This window comes from Elephas maximus, chromosome 6 (assembly GCF_024166365.1).
Source record: "Elephas maximus indicus isolate mEleMax1 chromosome 6, mEleMax1 primary haplotype, whole genome shotgun sequence".
In the NCBI taxonomy this organism is placed as follows: Eukaryota; Metazoa; Chordata; class Mammalia; order Proboscidea; family Elephantidae; genus Elephas; species Elephas maximus.
Window position 1 is genome coordinate 72,434,522 of NC_064824.1, and position 27,535 is coordinate 72,462,056.

The 27,535-nt window shown below is 45.4% G+C and overlaps 1 protein-coding gene, 1 non-coding gene and 1 pseudogene across 2 annotated transcripts; 1 reads left to right on the forward strand and 2 right to left on the reverse strand.

The window, feature by feature from the left end:
- Window positions 1-5,069: 5,069 nt before the first annotated feature.
- LOC126078329 (ATP synthase subunit alpha, mitochondrial-like) lies at window positions 5,070-15,832 on the reverse strand (annotated as a pseudogene).
- On the reverse strand, window positions 6,445-6,551 carry LOC126078617 (U6 spliceosomal RNA). The gene has a single exon (XR_007518102.1). It is a non-coding gene; the product is annotated as a U6 spliceosomal RNA (small nuclear RNA).
- A 9,024-nt stretch (window positions 15,833-24,856) lies between the features above and the next one.
- On the forward strand, window positions 24,857-27,301 carry SP9 (Sp9 transcription factor). Its single transcript, XM_049887470.1, has 2 exons — window positions 24,857-24,877; window positions 25,868-27,301. Exons 1-2 carry the CDS (start codon window positions 24,857-24,859, stop codon window positions 27,299-27,301), a joined length of 1,455 nt encoding a protein of 484 aa, XP_049743427.1.
- Window positions 27,302-27,535: the final 234 nt, after the last annotated feature.

Consider the following 27,535-nt stretch of genomic DNA (forward strand, 5'->3'; position numbering starts at 1 on the left):
GGTTTTGGTATCAGGGATATGCTGGCTTCATAGAATGAAGTTTGATAGAACTCTGCAGTGAAGCCATCAGGCCCAGAGCTTTTTTGTTGTTGTTGTTGGGAGTTTTTAAATTACCTTTTCAATTTCTTCTTTTGTTATGGGTTTATTTAGTTGTTCTACCTCTGTTTGTGTTAGTTTAGGTAAGTAGTGTGTTTGTAGAAATTCATCCATTTCTTCTAGGTTTTCAAATTTGTTAGAGGACAATTTTTCATAGTAATCTGATATGATTCTTTTAATTTCAGTGAGGTCTGTTGTAATATTGCCCATCTTGTTTCTTATTCAGACTATTTGCTTCCTCTCCAGTTTTCTTTTTGTCAGTTTGGCCAATGGTTTATCAATTTTGTTAATTTTTTCAAAGAACCAGCTTTTGGTCTTGTTAACTCAACTGTTTTTCTGTTCTTTTTATTTCACTTAATTCTGATCTAATTTTTATTATTTGCTTTCTTCTGGTGCCTGAGGGTTTCTTTTGTTGCTCTTTCTATTTGTTCAAGTTTTAGGGATAATTCTTTGATTTTGGCTCTTTCTTCTTTTTGGATGTGTGCATTTATTGATACAAATTGACCTCTGAGTGCTGCTTTCGCTGTGTCCCAAAGGTTCTGATAGGAAGTGTTTTCATTCTCATTGGATTCTGTGAACTTCTTTATTCCATCCTTCATGTCTCCTATAACCCAGTCATTTTTAAGCAGGGTATTGCTCAGTTTCCAAGTATTTGATTTCTTTTCCCTGCTTTTTCTGTTATTGACTTCTACTTTTATGGCCTTATGGTCAGGGAAGATGCTTTGTAATATTTCGATGTTTTGGATTCTGCTAAAGCTTGCTTTATGACCTAATATGTGGTCTATTCTAGAGAATGTTCCATGTGCACTAGAGAAGAAAGTATACTTGGCTACTGTTGGGTGGAGTGTTCTGTATACGTCTATGAGGTCAAGTTGGTTGATTGTGTCTTTATTGAGCTTCTTTCTGGATGTTCTGTCCTTCACCGAAAGTGGTATGTTGAAGTCTCCTACTATAATTGTGGAGCTGTCTATTTCACTTTTCAATGCTGTTAGAGTTTGTTTGATGTATCTTGCAACGCTGTCATTGGGTGCATGAATATTTAATATGGTTATATCTTCCTGGTATAAAAAACCCTTTAATCATTATATAGTGTCTTTCCTTATCCTTTGTGGTGGGTTTAAAGTCTATTTTGTCAGAAATTAATATTGCCACTCCTGCTTTTTTGATTGTTGTTTGCTTGATATATTTTTTCCATCCTTTGAGTTTTAGTTCGTTTGTGTCTCTAAGTCTAAGGTGTGTCTCTTGTAGACAGCATATTACGGATCGTGTTTTTTAATCCATTCTGCCACTCTCTATCTCTATTGGTGCATTTAGTCCATTTACATTCAGCATAATTACGGATAGGTATGGGTTTAGTGCTGTCATTTTGATGTCTTTTTTGTGTGTTGTTGATAGTTTTTTTCCTACTTAATTTTTGTGCTGAGTAGCTTATGTTTATATATTGTCTTTTCCTCTTATTCTTTGTAGTTGATTTTGTTTCTGCTGAGTCTCTATTTCTTTCTTGTATTTTATTTTGATGAGTAGGATTGTTAGTCTCTTTTGTGGTTACCTTAATATTTACCCCTATTTTTCTAAGTTTAAACCTAACTTTTATTTCTTTATATCGCCTTGTCTTCCTCTCCATGTGAAAGATCTATGACTGTATTTCTTAGTCCCTCTTTGTTGTTTTAATGTTGTCTTCTTTTACATAATGACATCACTGTTTCCCTGTTTTGAGCATTTTTTTTATCTTGATTTATTTTTGTGATTTCCCTATCTGGGTTGACATCTGATTGCCCTGTACAGCGTTCTAGTCCTGGGTTGACATCTGATATTATTGATTTTCTAACCAGAGAACTCCCATTAGTATTTCTTGTAGTTTTGGTTTGGTTTTTATGAATTCCCTACACTTCTGTTTATCTGGAAATGTCCTAATTTCACCTTCATATTTGAGAGACAGTTTTGCTGGATATATGATTCTTGGCTGGCAATTTTTTTCCTTTAGTGGTTTATGTAAGTCATCCCACTGACTTCTTGCCCACATGGTTTCTGCTGAGTAGTCCAAGCTTATTCTTATTGACTCTCCTTTGTGGGTGACTTTTCATTTATCCCCAGCTGCTCTTAAAATTTTCTCTTTATCATTGGTTTTGGCAAGTTTGATTATGTCTTGATGACTTTCTTGTAAGATCTACCTTATGTGGAGTTCGATGAGCATCTTGGATAGATATCTTCCCATCTTTCACAATATCAGGGAAGTTTTCTGCCAGCAAATCTTCAACAATTCTCTCCATATTTTCTGTTATCTCTCCCTGCTCTGGTACTTCAATCACTCATAGGTTATTTCTCTTGATAGAGTCCGACATGATTCTTAGGGTTTCTTCATTTTTTTTTTTTTTTAATTATTTTATCTGATTTTTCTTCAAGTATATTGGTGGCAAGTGCTTTATCTTCAGTCTTACAAATTCTGCCTTCCACTTCCTCAATTCTGCTCCTCTGATTTTCTATTGGGTTGTCTAATTCTATAATTTTATTGTTAATCTTCTGAATTTCTGCTTGCTGTCTCTGTATGGATTCTTGCAGCTTATTAAATTTTTCATTATGTTCTTGAATAATCTTTTTTAATTTCTTCAACTGCTTTGTGTTCCTTGGTTTGTTCTGCATATTCCTGATCTCCTTCCTGATGTCTTGAAGAATTCTGTACATTACTCTTTTGTATTCTGCATCCGGTTATTCCAGGAAGGCATCCTCATCCAGAAGATCTCTTGATTCCCTGTTTTGAGAGCTTATTGAAGCAATCATCATCTGCTTCTTTATGTGATTTGATATTGACTGTTGTCTCCAAGCCGTCTAAAAGTTATTATATTAGTTTGTTTTATGTTTGCTTACTGTATTCTAGCTTCTTACTTTTTTGTGTTCTGATATGCCCAGATGGGTTGCTTGAGTGAGCTAGTGCGATTATTTTTGCCTTTGAAGCTCTAACTTCCTGTCACCAGATGGCTAGAGCTGTTACCAAGTATATGAAACCAGGAGTCCAGTCACTTTTCTTGTATGGATTCAACTCAGGTGTCCAGGTAGCTGATTATCAAGTGTGTGGTACAGGCTCTGTCCTACAGTATTAGGGGGGCAGGGGTGATTGGTGTAGGTACTGGTATCTGGTTGCAGCAGAGAGTCATGCTCTGAATAAGGCAGGGGGCTGACAACCATCCCCCAAGTGTCTGTGAGGAAAGCACGTCCTTGTTCCCTACAGCACACATGTGGGTGGATTCTGCAGATGGACCTTGGGCACTGAATGCTTTTAGCTGTAAGGACTGGGAGGTACCAGTTATCCTCGGACCCCTGTCACGAGTGGCTGGGTGACCTGAGTGGAGTCTCCAGTCCTTAGGTCCCTAATGTGGGTAGGTGAGGGCCCTGTTTAATAGCCAAAGCATTATCAAACATCAAACACCCACCTCTCTACCGCACAGCTGAAACAGCTGAAGTCTGCCAACAAGAGCCTATTCTCCTGAAATAGGCCCACACAGGTCCATGCAGGGGGGAAAGGTATTCAAAGTCCATGGACCATTTATGCCTGGATAGGAGCCACTTCTGTCCTGAGCTCCCAAGGTTAGTGGAGCTGGCAGATTATCTTTTCCCCAGTTGTGAATTTATTCCTTCTCCAAGGCTGGGAGAATGGCTCAGGTTGTGCAGCAAGACCTACCTCAGGTCCAGGGAAATCAACAGCCACTGAAGCCAGCTTCGGGGTGGGGGGCGTGGTAAAATATATGCAAGTACTTAGCTTTTACTGAGAGCGCCATTCTTCTCTGGTTCCAGAGGTGTGAGTAGGCCATGCGGCTGGATGTTTCTCCTGAGGAAACTGCAGCCAAACACTACCACCAGTCCACCGAAGGCACTCCCAGGAATGGTGCTTGAGGGTTCCCAGCGATTTGGGTCCTGTAACTCCTCTGTGCTTCTGAACCGTCTCTTGCTACCCATGCCACTCAGTCCATTTTCTGACTTTGCCTTTGATGTTATGGGCTTTTAGCTTGTCATAAGTGTAACATTTTCACTTGTTTTTTGGGTCTTTGTTGTAAGAGGGTTCACTGGAAGCATCTGACTACTCCATCATCTTGGCTCCTCACCCCCCAAAAATGTTTTCTTTTATTATGAAACTTTTCAAACATAATAAAAAATAAAAAGAAAATAGTATAATAAACCCTACAACCCAAATTTAAAAGTTACCAAGATTTTGACCATATTTCCTTCATTTCCTCCCCTTTCTTCTTCCTTTGCAGGTCCAAAGGATGCACTCTGCTCTTGGCCCTACTTTCTTGGTGATATGAGGTCCCCATGTCTCTCTGCTCCCTTCTATCTTTTATATCTCAAAAGAGATTGACTTAATACGGAACTTAATCTTGTAGATTGAGTCCTGTCTCATTAATGTAACTGCTTCTAATCCCACCTCCTGAACATCATACAGGTAGGATTTACAACACATAGGAAAACCACATAATGTGACAAAATGATGTTCAATCACACAATACTGGGAATCTTGGACTAGTCAAGTTGACACACGTTTTGGGGGGACACAATTCAATCCATGACAGCAGTTGAGAAATAAGCTTCTATCTTCTGAACTTCAAGCTACTGTTGTTTACTTTGATTTCTGTTTGTTTTGACACGTGTACCCAGACAAATCCTAACTAATACAAATTTCTATACACTTCCTCCCACATTCCTCAATTATAGTCAAACTAGGCACACAGAAAAATGTGTTATCTCTGAGTTAATATCACTTCATCTAATTATTATTGAGATGTATTATATTCAATTTAATGTTTCTTCCCCGCCCCCCAAGCCATATGGAAGCTTTATTTCTAACATGATTTCTAACATGATTGATTTCTAACATGATTTCTGTACATCAGGAACATAAGTAATCCATTTACAAATAAAACTGACTTCTAAAAGAAATGATGACAAAACCAAACTGGTATTTGCTATGAATCCATAGGAGTTTAAGTTTCAAATCCAACCAAGAGGTTTGTTACTATCTCTTTCAGTTTTGCATCTAACTGTTCTGGGAAATCTTTCCATCAGCCCTGATAACGCCCAACAGGGACTGGTGATGGTAATAATGTAAGACAAGAAAGTATTCCCAAGCTTTGTGATTTTGCAGGGGTCTACTTTATCAAGATAGCCCCTTACACCAGCATAGATGACAGCCACTTGTTCTTTAATAGCCATGGAAGAATACTGTCCTTGCATCAGCAACCCAGTCAGACAGATACTAAGACTCAGAGTTGTTGAGTGGCAGCATCAAGTTCAGAACTGAGCTGGGCAAATGCAGCCACCTCACAGTACCAGGCCAACTCCAGATTTATGGTACCTGCCACCCACTTCATGGCACTGGTTTGCCCAGTTATGTTAAGAATAATGCCCTTACAAAATCGAAATCAACATCTCAATGAGATACTACTGCACATTCACTGGAATGGCTATAATTAAAAGGATTGATAAACTCGTGTGTTGGTGCGGACATGAAGGATCTAGAACTCTCATATACTGTTGGTTGGAGGATACCTTTGTAGAACAATTCTGTTTCCAAGAAGGTCTGTCCGTCAGTAATGGAAATGGCATTCACTGCAACATAAGCAAACAGATCACCAGCTTGTATTTCTATGACTGGTAAAGCAGTCAAGGAGCTGCCACCAAAAGAATTGTTCATTTTGGCTGCTTTCTCCAGCAGACAGGAATGTAGATAGAACACATCACCAGAATAGGCGTCACAACCAGAGGGTTGGCAGAGTAACAGATATCTGACGGTAAGCCACAGCCTGTTTGGACAATAGATGATGAAGTGTGCTTGCGATTCTCTAAAATATTCTCCCATAGAAAGCCAGAATAAGGAGACAGGTACTGAAGTGGGGGAGCATCAGAAGCAGTAGCTGAAACCACAGTGGTGTACTTCATGTCAACTGCACCTTTGAGTCTCTTTACCAACTGGGCAACAGTGCGTCCCTTGATCAATAGTAATGTAGATACACTATAGATTCTTCTTTTCATCAGTTCCATCATTGAAGTGTTTCTGGTTAATGATTGTGTTAATAGTAATTGATGTTTTGCCAGGCTTTCAGTTACCAATAATCAACTCACACTGACCACGACCAGTCAACACCTAACTAACTACAGCTTTAATGCCAGTTTGCATTGGTTCCTTCTCAGAAATTCTATTAATAATTCCAGGGGTTTTCATTCCAACTCGCCTATAGGTCTTGGAACCAACTGGACTCTTTCCATCAATAGCATTATCAATGGCACCTACTACATGATTCAGCAGCTCCTCACGGACTGGAACATCCACAATGGCTCCTGTTCTCTTCACAATATCTCGAAAATATGGAATGCTTCTCAAATTTTCATGTCATCCTTGCATGAGGGCCATGCTAATCTTCTCTGTATCGTTCCAATTTTAGTATATGTACTGTCAAAGCAAGTGCTCAATTTAATGTTTTAAAATGACAAATTTTCAACCTCCAAAACTCTTTTCCCTTGGTTCTGTACTTCCTAAATAATAAACATCTTTTCTCCTTTCTTAGTTGATAAGCTGTGGTCAAAATATTAAACAACACAGGAAGCAACAAAAGAAAATGGAAGGAATACACAGAGTCACTGTACCAAAAAGAACTGGTCAATATTCCACCACTTTAGGAGGTAGCATATGACAAAGAACTGATGGTGTTGAAGGAAGAAGTCCAAACTGCACTGAAGGCACTGGTGAAAAACAAGTCTCCAGGGATAAACAGAATATAAATTGGCATGTTTCAACAAATGGATGCAGCGCTGCAAGTGCTCACTATGCCAAGAAATTTGGAAGACAGCTATTTGGCCAACCTACTGGGAGAGATCCATATTTGTGCCCACTCCAGACAAAGGTGATCCAGCTGAATTCGGAAATTATAGAACAGTATCATTAATATCACACACAAGTAAAATTTTGGTGAAGGTAATACAAAAACCATTGCAGCATTCTACAGGGAACCGCCAGAAATTAATGCTAGATTCAGAAGAGGACATAGAACAAAGGGTATCATTGCTGATGTCAAATGGATCTCGGCTGGTGACTGATTACTCAATAAGCAAGGCATTGTGGGCTTACTTGTGCTTACTTATTAATCTGTAGTGCACAGTTGTGCAAAATATCACCTATTTTTCATCACATCTTTGATGTGGTGAAACCCATGTTAAACCATGCACTACGGATTAGTAAGTAAACACAATTAAGCCCAAGAGTAACTTGCTAACTAGATAATCTGTCCCTGATCTTGGCTGAAAGCAGAGAATATCAGAAAGATGTTTACCTGTGTTTTATTGACCATGAAGAGGCATTGGACTGTGTGGATCATAACAAATTACGGATAACATTGTGAAGATGGGAATTCCAGAACATTTAATTGTGCTCATGCGGAACCTGTAAGTATGTAGACCAGGAAGGAGGCAGTTATTTGAACAGAACAAGGGGATACTTCTTGTTTAAAGTCAGGAAAGGTACTCGTTAGAGGTGTATCCTTTTGCCATACTTATTCAATCTCTATGCTGAGGAAATAATCTGAGAAGCTGGACTATATGAAGAAGAATGTGGCATCAGGATTGAAGGAAGACTCATTAAGAACCCATGATAAGTAGATGACACAACCTTGCTTGCTGAAAAGTGAGGAGGACTTGAAGCACTTACTGATGAAGATCAAAGACCACAGCCTTCAGTATGGATTACACCTCAACATAAAGAAAACAAAGATCATCGCAAGTGGACCGATAAACAACATCATAATAAACGGAGAAAATATCGAAGTTGTCAAGGATTTCATTTTACTTGGATCCACAATCAATACCCATAGAAAACAGCAGTCAAGAAATTAAAAGACCCATTGGATTGGCAGATCTGCTGCAAAAGACTTTCTTAAAGTGTTAAAAAGCAAAGACGCCACTTTAAGGACTAAGGAGCATTTGACCCAAGCTATGGTATTTTCAATCGTCTCACGGGCATATGAATGCTGAACAATGAATAAGGAAGACTGAAGAGGGATTGATACACTTGAATTATAGTGTTGGCAAAGAATATTGACTATACCATGGATACCATCGACTGCCAGAAGACCAAACAAGTCTGTCTTAGAAGAAGTATAGCCAGAATTCTCCTTAGAAGCGAGAATGGTGAGACTTCATCTTACATTCTTTGGATGTGTTATCAGGAGGGATCAGTCCCTGGAGAAGGACATCATATTTGGTAAAGTAGAGGGTCAGTGAAAAAGAGGAAGACCCTCAACAAGGTGGACTGACACAAAGGCTGCAATGGGCTCAAACATAGCAACAATTGTGAGGACGGCACAGGATCGGGCAGTGTTTTGGTCTGTTGTACATAGGGTCGCCATGAGTCAGAACTGACTTGATAGCACCTAACAACAACAACAACCCAAGTATACCAATTGTTTTGTCCTTAAAAGAGGTCTTTTTTTTTTTTAATTTTGCAAAAAGATTTTAAGAAGGGTGGAAAAAGCCTGAACTGTTGAAAAAGTAACATGCATTGGATATTGAAATGAAGCCCAGCCCCGACCTGTGTCAGATCTCTGAAAATGCATCACTGATTTCAGAGATGGTCTGAGTGAGGTACAGTAGGCTGCCGCAATTGATGTAGTCATATCAGATCACAGTAGTTCAGATACTGTCAACAGTTCTCCATTCAAAAGTTTTCTTATGTAATTTTATAGCTGGTAAGTCAAACCCTGATGACACAGTGAAATAGAACCAGGATATTAAAGCATTTAAACACGGGCTTTTAATTTGTTAACCAAATATTAGGACATTTTCTCCATCACTTTCCATATGGGGGGGTGGGATGAAACTGCAGTAAGGAAGAAAAGTATTAAGGTTTCTTTCAAAGATGCAGGCTGACTTCCAGTATCCCAAACTTTCAAGATTATGTAATCCAACAGGATCTAATAAAAAGGAATTCACAAAAGAGATTTAACATTATTTTTACAATTATAAATAATTCTCTGTTGAAACAGTCCATCAAATTTTATTTTAAAGAAATGTGAACGATCAAGTGTTTCCATCAATCCCCTCCAGCAGTGCTTTGAGTCGAACGAGAAATTCCTGTAGAGATTGTAATTCTGGACTTGCTGCTGTTCATCTGCTGATGAGAAGTTTGAAGAACTTACTATATCGTACATGTGAGAGCAAAATGTTAAAACTACAGATCTTATATTTTCAAGAAAATTCCTAATAACGAAGCCTCAGAGAATATGTAAAATCCTGCCTTATATCTCATTCATGTCCCAAGTGTTTATTTTACCATGTGACTTCAATTTTCAACTACCATAGACATCAGAAAAATAGCTCTCAGATGTCAACTGCCTGCGCTCTGTTAGGAGACTCCCTTTATGTGTGTGTACATGTGTTATTGCACAAAGTATGCACCAATGTCTCCTATCCCAAGTGTTTATTTTACAATGTCACCTTAACACTCCTCCCCTTGAGAGGTAGAGCTGATGTCCTTTCCCCTTGAAACTGGGAAGACATTTGTGACTGCCTCAACCAAGAGAGTACTGCTGCAGTGACTGTACTTGAATTCCAAGACTAGATGACAAAAATGCCATGTGTTTCATCTTGTTCTCTTGAGACATTCACTATGCGAACCCAGCTGCCATGCTGTAAAGAAGCTCAAACTAGCCCATGGCCAAGAGACCACACAGAGAAACCATGTGAAGGTATTCTGGCTAATGAATAGTATTGACTGCCAGACATGTGAGTGAAGATATGCCCAGATGATTCCAGCCCTCAACTGAGTCACCGCCAGCCTTTGAGTTTTCTCGGGGAGATTTCATGTATGATGTAGTCATTGATCTTCACTGTATCCTATCTGAATTCCTGACCACAAAACCTGTATGCATAATAAAGTGTCACTTTATGCTGCCACATTTTGGGGTGGTTTGTTACTCAACAACAGGAACCAGAATGTATATATTACCTATAACCCATATTAATAATGATGAATCTTCCATTTATATAAAATCTCCCCCAACAAACCCACATAATAAACTTCATGTATTTTCAGAGTACTCTTCAGATATGAACTAGGGACCAAAAGCATTCGGCCCATTAGAGGAGACTAAGAGATGGAAAAGAACATCACATGCCTTTTCCTAGGCAAGAACTAAGATCTTCTGTCTTCCAGTACTAGACTTTTCCCCGAAAGCCACACCCTAGGCCCAATTAGTCTCAATTATTTTTTTTTCTTCAAATTTTTATCTTTATCGGAGATAATCTCCTGAGCTCTAGGCCCTTGACTACAAATGCCTGCTGAGCTTTTCTACTAGGATATCTCACCATTATTTCAAACATAGTTTGTCTCGAACCAAACCTATAGTCTTCTTTGCAAATCTGAATCTGCTGAGAAGATGATGAAATAAATAACGCAAAATATTAAAAACTGGTGAATCTGGTAAAGGATATACAGGAGTGTTGCTTTGTATGATTCTTGGAACTTTTCCGTAAGCTTGAAATTATTTTTTTGAAAAATTCTTAAAAAAAAGAAAAGGGAGAAGGAGTGGAAACAAAAACAACCTACTGCACACTTCTCTAATTCTAGTAGTGAATGTCTGTTGCGGCTGAGGCTTAAATTTTCAGAGTAATCATTCCAGAGTTCCTCATCTCCTCTATCTAATTAATCAGTAAGTATTATTATGCTAGCTGTAATAAACATCTTCTTCTTTTTTTTTTTTTATCTTCCCACTATCCACTCCCTCTTCCTTCTGCTAGCAAATAGTGTCAGAATTTTCCTTTGGAGAACAACTCTTCTCCAATTTTTGATCTTTGGTAATACTAGGATTCTCTTCAATCCCCTGGCTCCAGGGATAGAAATGTAACCCACATATAGTGTCTCACAGGTGGTCAAATAAGAAGCAGTAAAAAAAAAAAACCCAGTGCAGTAGATCCCTTTAATGATTTTAAAAAAGAAAGAAAGAAAACCCATTGCTGTCAAGTTGATTCTGACTCATAGCGACCCTGCAGGACAGAGTAGAACTGCCCCATAGAGTTTCCAAGGAGCACCTGGTGAATTCAAACTGCCGGCCTTTTGGTTAGTAGCCGTAGCACCTAACCACTATGTCATCAAGTTTTCCTTAACGGTTCGAGTGGTTTTAAAAAAAAAAAAAAAAACCATAACAGATATCACTGGTTCATAGAGACCGCTTTTGTTTTTCTATTTTGTCTAAGAGAGGAATGTGTACATATCCAATAAAAGTATTACTTAGGGTGAGTTTACTGCAGAAAAATTACATTTTCTATAAATAAGAGCTGATTTTCTCTCTCTTTTGCTTTTTCTCTCTATCTAGCTCTCACCCTGGCACAAATGTAATTTCTCAAGTCAAAATATTATACCTAGGTAGGACAATCTAAAATAAAATACTAAGGACCAGAAGCTATTCTTTCAAACTTTCTTGAGCCATTATATTGCATAGGAGCACTTCCTGTTCCAGAATTCTCTTTTCCCCCTGCAGAATGCCTAAATAAACAATCCCCGGAAGACCCATAAAAAAAGGCATGTTTTAAAGTTTATTAAGGAAATGTTCTGCATCCCACTTTGGTGAGTGGCATCTGGGGTCTTAAAAGTTAGTGAGCGGCCATCTCAGATGCATCAGTTGGTCCCAAGCCATCTGGAGCAAAGGGGAATGAAGAACACCAAAGAGTTAAGGGTAAATATTAGCCCAAGAAACAGAAGTGCCACATAAACCAGAGACTCCATCAGCCTGAGACCAGAAGAACTAGATGGTACCTGGCTACCACCAATGACTGCCCTGATGGGGAACACAACAGAGAGTCCCTAATGGAGCAGGACAAAAGTGAGTGCAGAACTCAAATTCTAGTAAAAAGACCAGACTTAATGGTCTGACTGAGACTGGATGAACCCCAGAAGACATAGCCCCCGTACTTTCTGTTAACCCAGAACTAAAACCATTCCTGAAGCCAACTCTTCAGACATAGATTAGACTAGACTATAAGACATAAAATGATACTTGTGAAAAGTGTGCTTCTTAGCTCAAGTAGATACACGAGACTAAATGGGCAGCTCCTGTCCGGAGGCAAGATAAGAAGGCAGAAAGAGATAGGAGCCAGTTGAATGGACTTGGGGAATCCGGATTTCCCGTGGTGGAAAGGAGGAGCATGTTGTCATATTATAGAGAGAGCAACTAGGGTCACATAACAATGTGTATATAAATTTTTGTATGAGAAACTAACTTAAGCTGTAAACTTTCACTTAAAGCACAATTTAAAAAAACATCTGAAAAGCAAGAGAAGGCAAGTTTCTAATAGGAGCAGAGCCAACAAGCACTTCTTTTGCATCTTTTGATTTACCACACCATAGCCCCAGGTCTTAAAAACAGAGGAGTTGGATATTTGCAATTTTATAAAAACTAGGTTGGTTGGTTTGTCTGTTTAAAGAAAAGGAACTTCTTAGAGCTATGTGCATTAGGGGCAAGGAGGGGGGAGGGGCGGGAAGTAAGTAAATATTCTTTCAAACACTCAGTCTAGTTGCTCCAAGAAGCCCTAATGTGCACCGATTTTCCTTGCTGAGTCTACTTTGCCTCCTTGAATGCCAACACATGCTTTCTCAAATCTATAAAACTCAATCAAATTTACAACACTTCCCCTCTTATTCCTTTATCCTACCAACTAGCATCATTGCCCTCTGCGGCCACTGCACTCTTACCATAGCAGAATGATTCCAGAGCAGTCTATTGGCTCATCTACTCACTTTTTACCTTTTGCTAAGTCTGCAGGGATTGATTTAATGTCCTTTAATCATCCTTTTTTTTTTTTTTTAATAAACCAGGCCTTCAGGTTTGTTTTAGTGTATCTTGTCACCTAGAAGCTCCACTGGTAGGTTGAGGCCCTTGTATGGCATCCAGTGATTGACGCTGAGTCCCATCCTTACTAGTATTTGCTCCTTGAAGGTGAAAAAAAATAAATGTTTTATAAAGCTCAAATCAGCCTTATCAAACAAAACCTCTGCTAGATCAGTGAATGACAGGTGACAGCAGGAGACAGCAGTGCTGGCCTCACCAATAGAAGTCACTGTAGCTAATGGAAGCTATTATGGGAAAATTCTGGCAAGAAGTTTTCTTTCTCTTTTTTCTCCTCTAGACAGCTAAAAAAATTTTTTTAAGAAAAAAATGTATTCAGTTGCTAAGGTAACTATGGTTTCAAAACTACCGTAACAAAAGCCAGATATCACATATCAAACTACCAAATTGTTAATCTGACTGGTATTTTTAAATAACTACTGGAAAGAAATGTTTTCTCCCTACCTAGTTTTAGTTATACTTACAGAACAGAGGAAAAGGGGGAGCAGGAGAAGAAAGAAAAAGGAAACTGGTAGATTCTTTTAAGAAATTCTTTTGCCTTGCTCAATATTTGTTAGAAATGAAAATCCATTCATGTCACAGATACATTTGCATGCAAGAATTGTTTAGTCAGATTCAAAACATAAGGAGGATGATGGGTTATCCTGTTTCCAATTTTTCTTCCTACATTTCAAACTCTGCCTGCGTTTTAAGTGAAAGGTTTTCTGCAGACTCTTGGTAAAAAAGGAGCTGGTTATTTAAGGGAGTCTCACATGTTCTGAGATGTTTTATGGGTGATTGTGTTTTTCCTGTGTCTTACTTTTCATCACTTGATTTAAAGAGAATCTCAAAGAGCCATCAGGAGCTTGGACTCTGGAGTTGGACATAGCTAGGACTGAATTCCTTTTCTAACCCTTACTAAATTCCTTTAACTGTCTGAGCCTCAGTTTATTTATAAAAAAGGTATCAGTCTACAGGACAAATGACTTGGTTACTTCAAAAAAAATTGTAATGAGAGAAAAAGAGACTTATCAACTAAATGTCATGCATGGGTATTGCTTAGATTTGGTTTGAGATAACCAATTGTAAAAAATAGTTTATGAGACAACTGATAAAGAGATTTGAAAATATTAAGGGTTATTTCAAATTTGGTTAAGTGTGATCATAACACGGTTTTGCATTTTTAAAGCATTATCTTTTAGGAATACATTCTGGAATATTTACCAAAAAAAAAGATATGATGTTTGGGATTTGCTTCAAAACAAGGAAGGGGGGAATGGATAGGTATAGATGAAACAAGTTTGGCCATAAATTGACAATTGTTGATGTGGGTGATGGACATACAGGGGCTCATCACAGTATTCTCTCTACTTTTAAATATATATTTGAAATGTTTCATAACAAAAGTTTAAAAGAGAGATATCAATAACATTCACTTGACAAGATTGTGTGAATTAAATGAGATGCTGTGTGTAAGGCACTTGGCAGAGTGCTCAGCACGTAATATGTGATCAATAAACGTTAGCTATTATTATTACTATTAGAGACAACACCTACTCCTTCCCAAGTACAGACCTGTAAAGGCCAGACCATGAAACTTGTTCTTGATCGGAGCAGCTAACCTTACTGCTTCCAAAACAGGTAACTGCAGGCTGTTGTTGTATTCATGTTCATCCAACCTGATTCCGTACTAGGTCCCTGTTTCTCCTATACACACTAAAATTCTTTTTTTATAGTGGCCATTGGCTCTGCCTTTAGTTCCAGAGTTTCAGCTGAGAATACAATTTCAGTGAAAAGCAAAAGAACTTATAAAAACCTAACCATTAGTAAGTACTAACCACATTGCTGGGAATTTCCCTCGTACATTATTTTATTATTGGAAAACCCTGGTGGTGTAGTGGTTAAGGGCTGCTAACCAAAAAGTCAGCAGTTAGAATCCACCAGGCGCTTCTTCGAAACCCTATGGGGCAGTTCTACTTTGTCCTATAGGATCGCTTTGAGTTGGAATCAACTCCATGGCAATGTTTTTTTTTTTTTTTTTTGGTTTATTTTATTTAACCTTCACAGCAATCCTGAGAAGTAGAAATTATTAGCTTCATTTTAGAAATGAAGAAGCTGAGAAGTTTTGTGGCCTGTCAAAGATCACAGCATCGTTAATTGGTGGACCTTAACTCAAACCCAGGAGTATCTGGGTGGTGCAGATGGTTAAGCGTTCACTCGACTACTAGTACTAGCCCAAAGGTTGGCAGTTTGAACCCATCTGGAGGTCTCTAGGAAGATAGGTTGAAGGTCACAGCCTTGAAAACCCTATAGAGCAGTACTACTCCAGGATGCCTGGGAGCTGACTCCGTGGCAACCAAATACAACTGGAACTCAGCTCCTGAGGTCTCTGAAGGACGTGTGCCTATCTAGGAGCCATGGCTATCATCCCCCTTGCCTGTTTTTCCTTGTCCTAGCTTAAAAACAACCACATCCCAGAAAAAGTTAACATTCGAGATGGAAAGAGCCTAAAACCATATCCATCTGCCTGTGGACTGAGAGACAGTGCTGGTTTCCAAAGGTGGTAAAAGGTCGGAATATCCGTTAAAGAGAGTCACAGGCTTGGGAAGAAGGTGAGATGAGGGGAGGCCTAGGAATGATGGGTAATAGGGAAAAACAAAAGTTTTTTTGAGATTGCACTGACATTTGCGTTTAATTTTCCTCTTATCCCACATGCTATTCAACTTTTAAGTGAAGGAGAAAGCAGGGAGAGATACCTTATAGAAGAGTTCAATTCCAGAAATTAAAAACAGCCGGCCGCCATCCAATACCGTGCGGCCCAATTCAAGCACCAGCGGTAGTGCAGTTCGGTGGTTGCGCTGACACCATGAGGACATGACTTTGACTTTAGAATATTTCTTATTTAAAGCGGGATAGTTCCATGCAAGGCAGGTCTCCGGTGACAACAGGAGTTGTTTATATCGAACGTGCCAGGGGATGGAGTAAAGGTTTCCGAGAGACAGCAGGAGAAACAGAAACTCCCAGCAACAGAGCTGCCCGAGGAGAAAGTGTTAGTGCCTCCAGCTTACTGGGCTCACTCCAGCGCGTCGGGAGGAGTCGGTTCTTTCTGCAGTCACTGGAAAGATTCCCCGCTAACCCTTTCCGGGCCAAGGCCCAGAGGCCCTCGCTCTAAAGCCACTCTAGCCCCTGAGAAGCTGTAAGAAGCGAATACCATCCCTCCACAGAGCCCACCACCTACCTCCCCAGACCTCCCCGCCCCCTGCGGAGAAACCCGGGTCCCTTCCCAAGGGATGGGCTAAGGTACTCTCAATTAGGAAACAATAGCTGTTTAAAAAGAAGCACAATTAACCCGCGCTTTTTTGCTCCTGCAAAGGTGGCATTTCCGGGAGCTCCCCTCGGGAGGACTCTGGCAGATTCGAGGAGCTGGAGAGGAAAAGGAGCCACCGTGCAAGGACCCGGGCGTCCCGAGAGCGAGGCAAACCTGCCTCCCTGGCCCCGCCCCCAGCCTTCGCGGGGCCGGGAACCTCTGAGTGCGAAGCCGCCCCCGTCACACCCCCAACACTGCGGCTGATTTGGGGGCGGGGACGGTCCAGAAGCCGGAAGGCAAGGGGCTTGGAGCGCTGGATTCAGTAGCTCGGAAGCTCGGGCAGTCCCAGCGCGGCCCCAGGTCCTAGCTTCAACAGCGCACTCCAGCGAGGGCGCGGGAGGGGCGCGAGGTGTCACTGCTATCAAGTCCTTTTCTTTCCCTAAGGGAGCCGGCTCTCGACCCCTTGGAGGACGGGGATTCCACGCGTTCCCTCCCCCCGTTTCCGCGGGTCGGAGAAGAGATGTGGAGTTAGGCTGAAGTGAATATTCCGTGTGCTCTGTAATTACGCACACACTGAAATTTTCACCGTTGACTTAAGTTACTTGGCGCTGCGAGGACTGGGGCCCTGTGTATTGATTAAACGCAGCCTCTATTTACCTAAACAATATATGCAGAGATTAGCAACGTTCATTTGATCACAATAATGGGGTTGACAATTAAGGGGCAATGCATCCCAGATGTAAAGAAGCCTATGGAAGGCGGGCGGACCGGCGGGGAGTTTCTCGAAGAGGGGCGCTGGGGGGACTGCGGCTAAGGAGATGCGGAGCTCGGTGCAGAGCAGGAGGCGGCGCCGAGGCGCAGCGGGAGGCGAGGGGAGGCCCAACCGCGTCCAGGCCGCCCGCACCGCGCTGCAGAGGCCCACAGCTGGCTTTGGGGAACCCGAACACCCCCGCCTCCCGGGAGCCATCTGGAGCGCGGAGCCCGCCTCCCGGCGGCGCTATCCCCGGCATTAAGGCGGTTTTTTCTGCTGCTGGCTGACTGGGAAGGAGGATGGACGCCGCTGGCTCGTGCCCGGGTGTGTCTCTGTCATCAGTGTACCCTGTGCATGCGGAGACCGGTGGGGGGGGGGCGGAAGGGCGGAGGCGCACGTGTCTGAAGTGTGCGGAGCCTCCCTTAGCCCCTATGTATACCCGCCTTTTGATACTCCAAGAAGAGGGTCAAAGTGGAAGGTGTCCGTTTGGCTTCTCGAAAGGCCAGACTCAGGGTCGGCCATTAATAGATGTGACAGGGGAGACCAGCTCGCGTACGGTTCGGCTCTAGGCTCTAGAGTGCCTGAAATCGAGCAAGCATGAAAGTGTCGACCGAGCGCAGACCGTTCCCGGAGATGTCACAGGGGTGTCTGGGCGCTTGGGGGAAATTTTATAACAGATCTTCTTTCTCAGCCTCTCACTGAGCTGAAGGGACTTGTTAAGAGGTCTTAAGGAGGAGCTAGAGAGCAACTAACGCAGAGAAGAATTCCGAAAAGTAGGGGCTGGGGAGGAGGGAATAAAGGACAGATTAGAGTAGTTGGAGGGAATGTGAGATCATGTCTACCTGGAAGGTTTTCCAAATCCTGGCCTCCCACCATACATTAGCTGCAGAAGACACTGGCAGCAACTCTCCAAATCCTGGTGTTTCTCTGCTCCTTCCCTATGTGCCCCATTATCAACCCAGAATGCTACCCCTTCCATCTTCAGACACAGACAAAAGAATTTGTCCCAGACACCCATGTACAAGCCAGGACGAAGCCCTTTCCCGCCAAACCACTAAAACCGGGAAATAAACAGCGCATGCCCAGGCTCTGGGCGCGGGAGGCTGGGAGAGGATTTGGGTGGTAAGAAGAGCCAGAGGATCGGAAGGAAGGACAGAGGGAAAAAGGAAGGGAATAGGAGAAGGCTGGGAAAGAGAAGAAGAAGGAGGAGGAAGAGGAGGGACCAGCCGGGGCAGAGTTGGACTTAGGGTTCCGTTATAACTCCCCGCCCTCGCAGCCCAGGGTCTTTCTATTTCCTGCTCCCTGTCCCCCATCTCTGAAGGCAGACTGGAGGTGGGAGAGGTAAGACAAAGGGAATTCTCCTCCTCTGGGAAGTGTGAAGTGCGTCTGTGCTCTCCTTGCAGGCTCTGGAAAAACTGGCAGGAATTTCCTTGTCTTGAGAAGACCGACGAATGTCTGCAGCCGAAGAGACAACTACAAACAGACTTTGGGCTAGGAAGGACGGCGGGAGGAGGAGGTGGCGGGGGCTAGCTTTGATCGCTTCAGCTCTGTTGTAATTTTGTCTTCGCCAGATAGATTAACCAAAATAGCCCTAGCAAGGAGTTGTGTCCACCGAATCCCCTCCCTCCCCACCCCCCGCGTCATCTGCACGCCTGGAGCCGGGTCGCGGCTCCTCCCCGAGCCTAGCTAAAACTTCAAGGGCTAATGGTTCTGTGATCCAGCCGTAATGAGGAGGCCACACGGCTCCCCAACACTCCGTTAAACAAACATGTAAGTCACCCTCCCCCTCCCCCTCGACAGAGCAGGGGTGGGGAGGCAGCTGGGACCGCTTCGGCCGCCCGGCGCACGCCAGGGTGCCCTCAGCTAGGGGAGTGGTGTCGCTGTGACCCTCGGCTGCTCCTCACGGCCTTGGTCTTCATAATCTCTACCTTAGAAAGAAGAGAAAGGGGCAAAGAATGTGCATCTCGCTACCCACAGGACGAGCCAGGAGAGCCCGTGTCTTTCTGTGAAGTTTTCTAAATAAATCGCTCTCTTGGTTCTAGGCTGGGATGGACAGAGGCTGGTCCCGGTTCTTCTGCAGAACAGTGAGACGGATGTAAAGGATTTGGAGTCGTCCTCCCACCCCCCTTCTTTTTCTTCGCCATACAAATCAACCATATAAATCATTCGCATTGTTTAAGGTACATTGATCAATCTAATGGCTTGTAATGGGCTCCTAATTGCCTCTTGCAGAGTCCTGCAGGCTTGCGTTTGAACAGGGAAAGTTCTCAATTCCAGCACTAAGTTCACCTTAGGTTTGAGACTCGGTGATTACAGAATCCAGGAACAGCAGCACTGACAGCTGGTGACTCCGGTCTCAGTGCTGAGTCTAGGGAAGGGAGGAAAGGGGAGGGCACTGGAATTCCAAATCAGTAATTTATTAATGAGCAAAGCCCATGCTGCAATTTATTGGTCATTGGGCACTGAGGATTGTTTTGTTAACATCAGACAAGAAACCTTCCTTATTCACCCGTGCCTGTATTTTGAGACCCTGGTACAGTAAACACTTCCATTGTCACAAACTCATATAGTCATCTTTTATTTACTTATTTTTCATAGGGCAATATCAGGAGTTGTGATAGGAATTAATATGCAGGAGGATTGTGTTAAAGGGAAAGAAGGAAAAGTAAAACTTTCTCCAATAAGGAGTCCTGGAGACATGCCTAAACTCCTGTTTAACACCTTGCAGTTGTAGTGCCTCCTCCAAGCCCTGGATGAAAGAGGAAACATGTGGAAGCCTCCTGGAAGGCTGCCTATGGAAGGTTAAACTGAGGAAACTGGTGTCTTGGCTGGGAGAAGCTGGCAATGACCACATTCCTCACGCCTCTGTTTTTTCTTGACATTAGTTCAAGGTCTATGTGAAAGGCCCCTTTAATATATCCAAAGATGGTTCTATTAGAGTTGACTAGATAACCAATGTGCTTCATTTTGGTAGTGATGCCCTTAAAAAGAAGGCCAGCACTGAATGTCACATTTGCTAAGCCCCCTCTCTGGTGGTTGGCCAGTGATGGAGGAAGGTAAAACCTCAAGCCGAATAGACCCCCCATAGTTTCCAAGTAATGCAGTAAACAAATCTATGATGCTTGTTGAATAATCTTCCAATAATTGCAGTCATTAAAATCATCACAGTCTACAGTCACCTTCCTTCCTTTGACACACAAGTCTTTCCTTTAATTGTTAATGCATTTTTGGCTCAGATAAACATATCAAAGAAAAAAGGCAGGCTTAAAATATATAGCCCAGATACGTCTAGTAGCAGAAAATTAGTTGTGTATGCAAACGTTTGGTGTGTACTTAATAGCGGAAGGGTTTTCAGTTTCTCCAACAGACCTCACAGGCTTAAGAAAAATTTGCATCTCTTGCTAAAAAGCAGTGACACCTCCTAGATAGAGAAAAGGTGAAAGCCCCATTGACCTATTGCTCCTTCCTGGCTCTCTTATTTGCAAGGGTAGGGCTGGGATGAAGGCATTATAGAACAAATATTTAAATGGAAGCTCAAAGGGAATTGTGGGAGAGTTCCTCAATTTTCAATTAATTTCCTTGATCCACTTGATATCAACGCTGCTGGTTTTAAAAAAAGTAAACATATATTAACTATAAAAGATTCCCTTTTAATCAAAAGCTTCATCTACAACTGAAAAACTCCACTGCAGATAGGATTCACCCGACTCAGCAGGCTCTGCAGTCTGTACTTGCTCCCTTCGCCCTTGTTCATGACAGGCGACGTCTGTACACAGAACAGGTTTTGTTTCTTTCTTTTTTTTTAAACTCAAATTATTGATATATCTCCCCAACTCCCACACCGTGCTGACCTGATAATCACTGCTCTAGTGTAGATCATGCAAATGAAAGACATAATTAATTGCGTAAATCATTCAAAAAAGGAGAGCTTTGGCTTAAAAAAATAAATAAATAAAGGACAGGTCAGATAAATGTTTTTACCAACTCGCCTGCACATCCCGGTTCTGTGGGCCGAGGCTTTGGGTGCAGGCAGCCCAGCCAAAGGGAGAACCTTCGGTACCTACTCCCCCAACGCCTCTTTTCCCGCCCACATCTTTGAGTATCCCCAACTTCACCCCCAGCTTCCGCGCTGTATATTCGCTGCTAAGGTCTGCGCCTGACCAAAGCTCCCGAGAGGCTGGGCAGTAACCTAATATTTAACCAGCTATTATAGGGAGTTCTTCAGAAAATAACTGGTTCTCCCACCCCCATTTGCTTCTTGTGCACCAGGGAGAAGCATTTTGTCTGTGGCGCAGGAGCCCCAATCCTTCCGATCAGCACTAATGACGGAATTGTTTTCCAGGCTTTGCCTTCTAAACACAGCAACTTGAGCAGTTTGCTCAGATCAAAGCTCTGAAGAGAGGCAAGATGGGAGAAACAATATTTGTTCAAAGGACGTGAACTCTTCCCTTTAATTACCCTATTCTTTTCTATTAGGATTTCTACTGAAGTTTTTTTGCAAAAAAAAAAAAAATGTTGATTTAACCATAGTGTATTTACGATGTAAATATATTCCAAGATGAAAACGTCACAGATCAATTGTAAAGGACCCGGATACATAATTTAAAAAAATCAGTTTCAGTGTATATGAGGTTCTCACCCCACTTTCGCTGCTCAGTCAGATTTGTTTATGCAGAATCGACATTTAATAGTGCTAATTGCACTCCAGTTAAATTGCCCTGATTGCAGAAAGGGAAGCAATTTTCGTGCTCTCTGTCTGGGTTTGGAAGAAATTGTTTTATATTCACCTCTTTATAAAGAAGTGGAGATAAGGCACCGGGGCCTTTGCACAAATTGCACTTAGGGGCTGACTGGCAGCATTCAGGCGCTATAATAGAGCATTATTTGGCCGTTTTGAATAATGTAAAGCGTTTGCTGAAAGCTATTCTCCTGAAAATTGCTTTAACTTTTAAAAGGGTGATGATTCACTCCAAACCAGGCCTTTGTTACATTGTCATTATTTTTCCAAATGTTTTAACAGTCAGCTCAACACTTTAGCATAACACATTGATCTTTGTTTAAAAACTAGATTTTTTAGAGGATGAAAAAATCTGTCAGAAGGAAAAAAAAAGAAAGAAAACAACTGGACTTCCTCCGAAAGATTTCCTTAGGGCCCCACCTTAGAGTTAAAGTGGCCCGGGTGCTTGCCTGAGTGCGTTTGGGAGATTTTCCTAACTTTTATTGTGATCCGGACGCGCGTATCTAAAGGAATATCGGAGTGCTGGTGTAGAGTCTGACAGCTGGAACTACATTGAAAACGGTGGGAGGGGGAGGGGAGGGGAGGGGAGTAGGAGCAGAGCAAGGCAACAAGAGCGCCCGGAGCCCGAAGTGCCTGCATGCACTGTTTTAAGTGGTTGGCTTGAAAATGTCACTAGTGCTAAGTGGCTTTTCGGGTTGTCTTATTTATTACTTTGTTAGGTTTCCTTAAGGAGAGGGGGTGATTGGGGGTTGGGAAGGAAGTGGGTAGGGGAAACCTCGGCGCTACTCCTCCCCGGACTGCACAGGGTGAGTCGGAAACGCCTCGCTGCCACTTAACAATCCCTCTATTAGTAAATCGACGAGGAGACTCTACGGGGAGCCGAGCACCAGCCTCCCCTTCCTGGGCCGAAGTCACCTGTTGGGAAAGGCTCCTGGGTCCCCCTGCCGGGCTCTCCGGCTCTTCCAGGCTCCCTGTTTCCCTCTCCACCCTGCGTCTTCCCGGGGCTTTTCACACCCTCTCCCCGATTTCTACGGCAATCCCCCAATGCGCAGCGCTTCATTAGAGCCACACAGGTCTTCTCGCTCTCTCTTCTTTCTCTGTTTATAATGCCCTTGGTGCTTTCGCCATCTTAAAAAAAAAAAAAATTCGGAGCAAAAGTATTTTAACGAAAAGAAAAGAAAGTGACCCACAAAGCCCTCCCCACCCACTAAAGTGCACCCAGGATGCACGCAGGCTCCGCCTCAGGGCCGAGAGAAGCTCCACGGTGGTCTCACTTTTGGGCCAGGAGATCTTGCAGAAGAGGAGCGCAAACACTGAGGGCACATCTCCATGTCTTCCTCACTTGCTCTCCCTCCACAGCATCTCGTGTTTTCAACCGAGCATTCGGTTTAAAAATTAAAACGTACTTGGGCAGCAAGGCGGGATGTGGGCTTGGAGGGGAATGTGGTACATTTAAAGCCAGTACCCAGGTCTGCCCGAGGGCTCTGGTGTTTCTGGTTCAAAAGCAGCCCTGGCTGACCTGGAGGAGAAAGAGAAAGCTGGACCTAGAAAGAAGAAAAACAGCTCAGCCTTTGCAGAGAGACTCAAGGACGCCCTGTTAGCTGCCCGTCTGAAGACACCTCTTTTCACACTGACAATGTCCAGGGAGGATTGGACAGTTCTTCAGGGTGCTTCCAGCCTGCAAAATGTGGAGGCGCCCACGTGTGGCCTCGCCCTCCACACTCTAGGGTGGAGGTCCCCAAGTGGCTCTCCCGGCACGTCTGCGAGAGAGGGGCGCTAGGGAGCAACCTACCTTCTAACAAGGCGCCCTGGCCCTGCAGAAGAGCCTCTAGGCCCAGGCGGTCTGTGGTGGGGGTGGTTTGGAGCTGGGGCAGGACAACTCGACTCCAGGCTGAAACGTGACATGCAAATCTTCACCGGGTTAAACAAACAGCCGAACAAGCTGCAGCTTCAGCGGGGGAGGTGGTGGGGGCGGACTCGGCTCGCGCCGGTCTCGGTTTCCAAAGTTGTTACAATGTGAAAATAAGCGGCTTCGTGCAGCCTGTTGTATGGGCTGATGCCTCCCACCCCCACGCCAGCCCCCAGCGAAACCCTGCAGATAATCAGCACATCCCACTGTTTAGTCATATTTGACAACTGGGTTAACCTGGTATCTAGGCGCTGGTGAAACGGTACAAAGGGTGCCCTCAATTACCACCAGAAGCTTCTGGCGTGAGTGGCACTTCTATTACCCCCGGGTCAGAGGCCAGAGCGACAATTAGGAAGTCACTTAGACCGCTGGGGGGAAATGGTGGGCTGCAGCAGGCTCCAGGCCCTCCCAACAAGTCTGTGGGTGTCAACCTGTACCGCGAGGCCTGTTTCTCTCCTCTTCCGGGAACTCTCCCCTGGCGACCCCTCCTCAGTGTGACTCCGAGAGTGAGTAAAACTGAATCCTGTGGGGGAAAAGGAACTGGGTAGAAGATAAACGACAATGATAAATTCGCACACAAGAAAGATGTGTACAAGCTGGAGTTGTGCTCCCGCGGGCGAGAACCTGAACACACCAAGTGAGCGTTGACATTTCCGTCTCGACTTGGGCCCTGCGGTATGGCCTCCGCCTCAGCACCCCCTCCCCTCCTGCCTCCTTTCCCACACGTGGGGAGTGGAGTAAAACTGTCAGCCCTTACTGGCAACATCCAGGGATGCTTCGGGGGCTTGTGGTTCGGTCTCAACGCTACTTAAACCTGGCTTGGTGTGTGAGTGTGTGAGTGTGTGTAAATTTTTAATTGCACTGTAATTTCTTCAGTCCCCAGCCCGACACCCCCCTCCCAGAAGCCTTGACGGGCACGCGCCGGGAACCCGGGCTCGGGCCCCTCGGCGCGTCTGATTGGCTGCGGGGTAGCTCCCGTCTGCTCTGCCTGCGCCTTCATTGGGCGAAAGGCGCAGCCAGCGGCACTTCAAAGCGGGTGCTCCTCGCACTTAGGCTGAGTTTAGCCGGCGGGAGCCCGGAGTCCGCTCGGCGCGAGCGCTGGGACGCGGGAGCCTCGCGGGACCCGACTAGTCTTCCGAGCAGCCATCAGGCTCAGTCCCACTTCCGGCCCCGCCACGCAGCCCAGGGTCCTGCTATGGCCACGTCTATACTCGGGGTAAGTCCGTAGCGCTGCAATGCATTTTCGCGTTTTAACTGGAGTGATTTTTCGTTATGGCTTCTCGGAGTCCGCAGCTCCGAGAAACTGTTGCTGCCGGACTGGAGCTTCAGCTTTCTTAGCACTTTCCACATTTCCGGGACAGATTCTTTACAAGTTATCAGAACCCTGGAGATGCCTTTGCAAGAAAATGATTTCTTAAGGAAGTCTCTTTTTATTTGGTTTTAAAGAAAACCTAGAGGTTTTTTTTCTTTCCGTCTTGATTTATACCCCATCCCCCCTTGCTTGGGGGGTTGTCGCAATTACGCGACAGTGGTGTTTCCAGAAAACAGCCCTAATCGGTTTGAAGTCCATGTAGTCGTTAACAAACATTTACATTTCCGCGGCTCCCCAGCTTGCCCATGACTTTTAAATCAGTCGCTGGGTCGCTTCTCTTCGGAATATTGTTTTCATAAGCGGGGTTCTTTTGTGGAAACATTAAAAACGTTTTCTATTAAAAAAAAAAAAGAGAGCAAGTCGTTGCCACCCTTGGGAGGAGACGTATGTAACTTAGTACCCCAAGTTTTCCCCGCCCCTGGGCCGCGGTTTCGTCCGCCTCCGCCCTCATCCGATGTTTGTTGTCAATGTGTTTACCTTCGTGCTTCACCCCGAAAGGTGATTTGGGGGATTCGGTGAGAGAGCCGGCTCACTGGGAGCGGAAAGCGAGCAACCCGATTCGGTTCTGGGCCGGGGTTGCCGCGACAGAGGCGGGGACACTCAGGCATCTTGATTTGTAGCTCCGCTGAAGAACAACTTTCCAGCGCCAGGACCCCTGCCCTGTGATCGCCTCTGCCCGGGACTGGGAGAAAGCCGAAGCCGGGAAGCCACGGCCCCCCGGGACCAGCCGCGGCGGGACCGGGCTGCTCACCGGTGTACTTTGTGTCTTCCTCCCACCCCTACTTTCTCCTGCCCTTCTTCTCCTTGCTCCCTCCCCCGCCCTACCCACTCTAGGAAGAGCCACGCTTCGGAACGACACCGTTGGCCATGCTGGCGGCGACCTGCAACAAGATAGGCAACACCAGCCCGCTGACGACCCTGCCGGAGTCGAGCGCCTTCGCCAAGGGCGGCTTCCACCCCTGGAAGCGCTCCTCGTCCAGCTGCAACCTCGGCTCCAGCCTCTCGGGCTTCGCCGTGACCACGGGCGGCCGCGGCTCCAGCGGCCTGGCCGGCGGCTCTGGCGCAGCCAACAGCGCCTTCTGCTTGGCCTCCACGTCGCCCACGTCGTCCGCCTTTAGCAGCGACTACGGCGGCCTCTTCTCCAACTCGGCGGCGGCAGCGGCGGCGGCGGCCGGGGTGTCCCCGCAGGAGGCGGGCGGCCAGTCGGCCTTCATCTCCAAGGTGCACACGACGGCGGCCGACGGCCTATACCCGCGCGTGGGCATGGCACACCCGTATGAGTCGTGGTACAAGTCAGGATTTCACTCGACGCTGGCGGCGGGCGAGGTGACCAACGGCGCGGCGTCGTCGTGGTGGGACGTGCACAGCAGCCCCGGCTCGTGGCTGGAGGTGCAGAACCCCGCTGGGGGTCTCCAGAGCTCGCTGCACTCGGGCGCCCCCCAGGCCTCGCTGCACTCGCAGCTCGGCACCTACAACCCCGACTTCAGCTCGCTCACGCACTCGGCCTTCAGCTCCACGGGCCTCGGCTCCTCGGCCGCCGCCGCCTCGCACCTGCTCTCCACCAGTCAGCACCTGCTGGCCCAGGACGGCTTCAAGCCGGTGCTGCCCTCCTACTCAGACTCGAGCGCCGCCGTGGCGGCCGCGGCTGCCAGCGCCATGATCTCCGGCGCCGCTGCTGCAGCCGCCGGGGGGAGCTCGGCTCGCTCCGCCCGCCGTTACTCCGGCCGCGCCACCTGCGACTGTCCCAACTGCCAGGAGGCGGAGCGGCTGGGCCCGGCCGGGGCTAGCCTACGGCGCAAGGGCCTGCACAGCTGCCACATCCCGGGCTGCGGCAAAGTGTACGGCAAGACCTCGCACCTGAAGGCGCACCTGCGCTGGCACACGGGTGAGCGACCCTTCGTGTGCAACTGGCTCTTCTGCGGCAAGCGCTTCACGCGCTCGGACGAGCTACAGCGGCACCTGCGGACTCACACGGGCGAGAAGCGCTTTGCCTGTCCGGTGTGCAACAAGCGCTTCATGCGCAGCGACCACCTGAGCAAACACATTAAGACGCACAACGGGGGCGGCGGGGGCAAAAAGGGCAGCGACAGTGACACGGACGCCAGCAACCTGGAGACGCCCCGCTCCGAGTCCCCTGACCTCATCCTGCATGACTCCGGCGTGAGCGCCGTCCGGGCGGCGGCTGCTGCTGCTGCTGCGGCGGCGGCGGCGGCGGCGGCGGCCACGGCAGGAGGCAAGGAAGCGGCGTCCGGCCCCAACGACTCTTAGAGGCCGGGCGAGAGGCGCGAGAGAGCGAGCGAGCGAGTAGAGACACCAGAGCGAGCGAGAGCGAAGGCGAGTGAGAGATTGGGAGGACGAGCAAGCGGAAACCGGCGGGCGGGGGCTCCGGTGATGCCCATGCTCCCGGGCTGAGCGCGAAGTGGAGCTGCACGGTGCTCCCAGGCCGCGGCCACGGACCGCGCCAGGAGCTCCCCTCTGCCGTCTGCGCCCAGATGAGAATGA

Coding starts and splice junctions, on each gene's coding strand:
- SP9 (XM_049887470.1), top strand. CDS start 24,857: ATGGCCACGTCTATACTCGGG. Junction 24,878..25,867: donor TGGCCACGTCTATACTCGGG/GTAAGTCCGTAG, acceptor TACCCACTCTAG/GAAGAGCCACGCTTCGGAAC.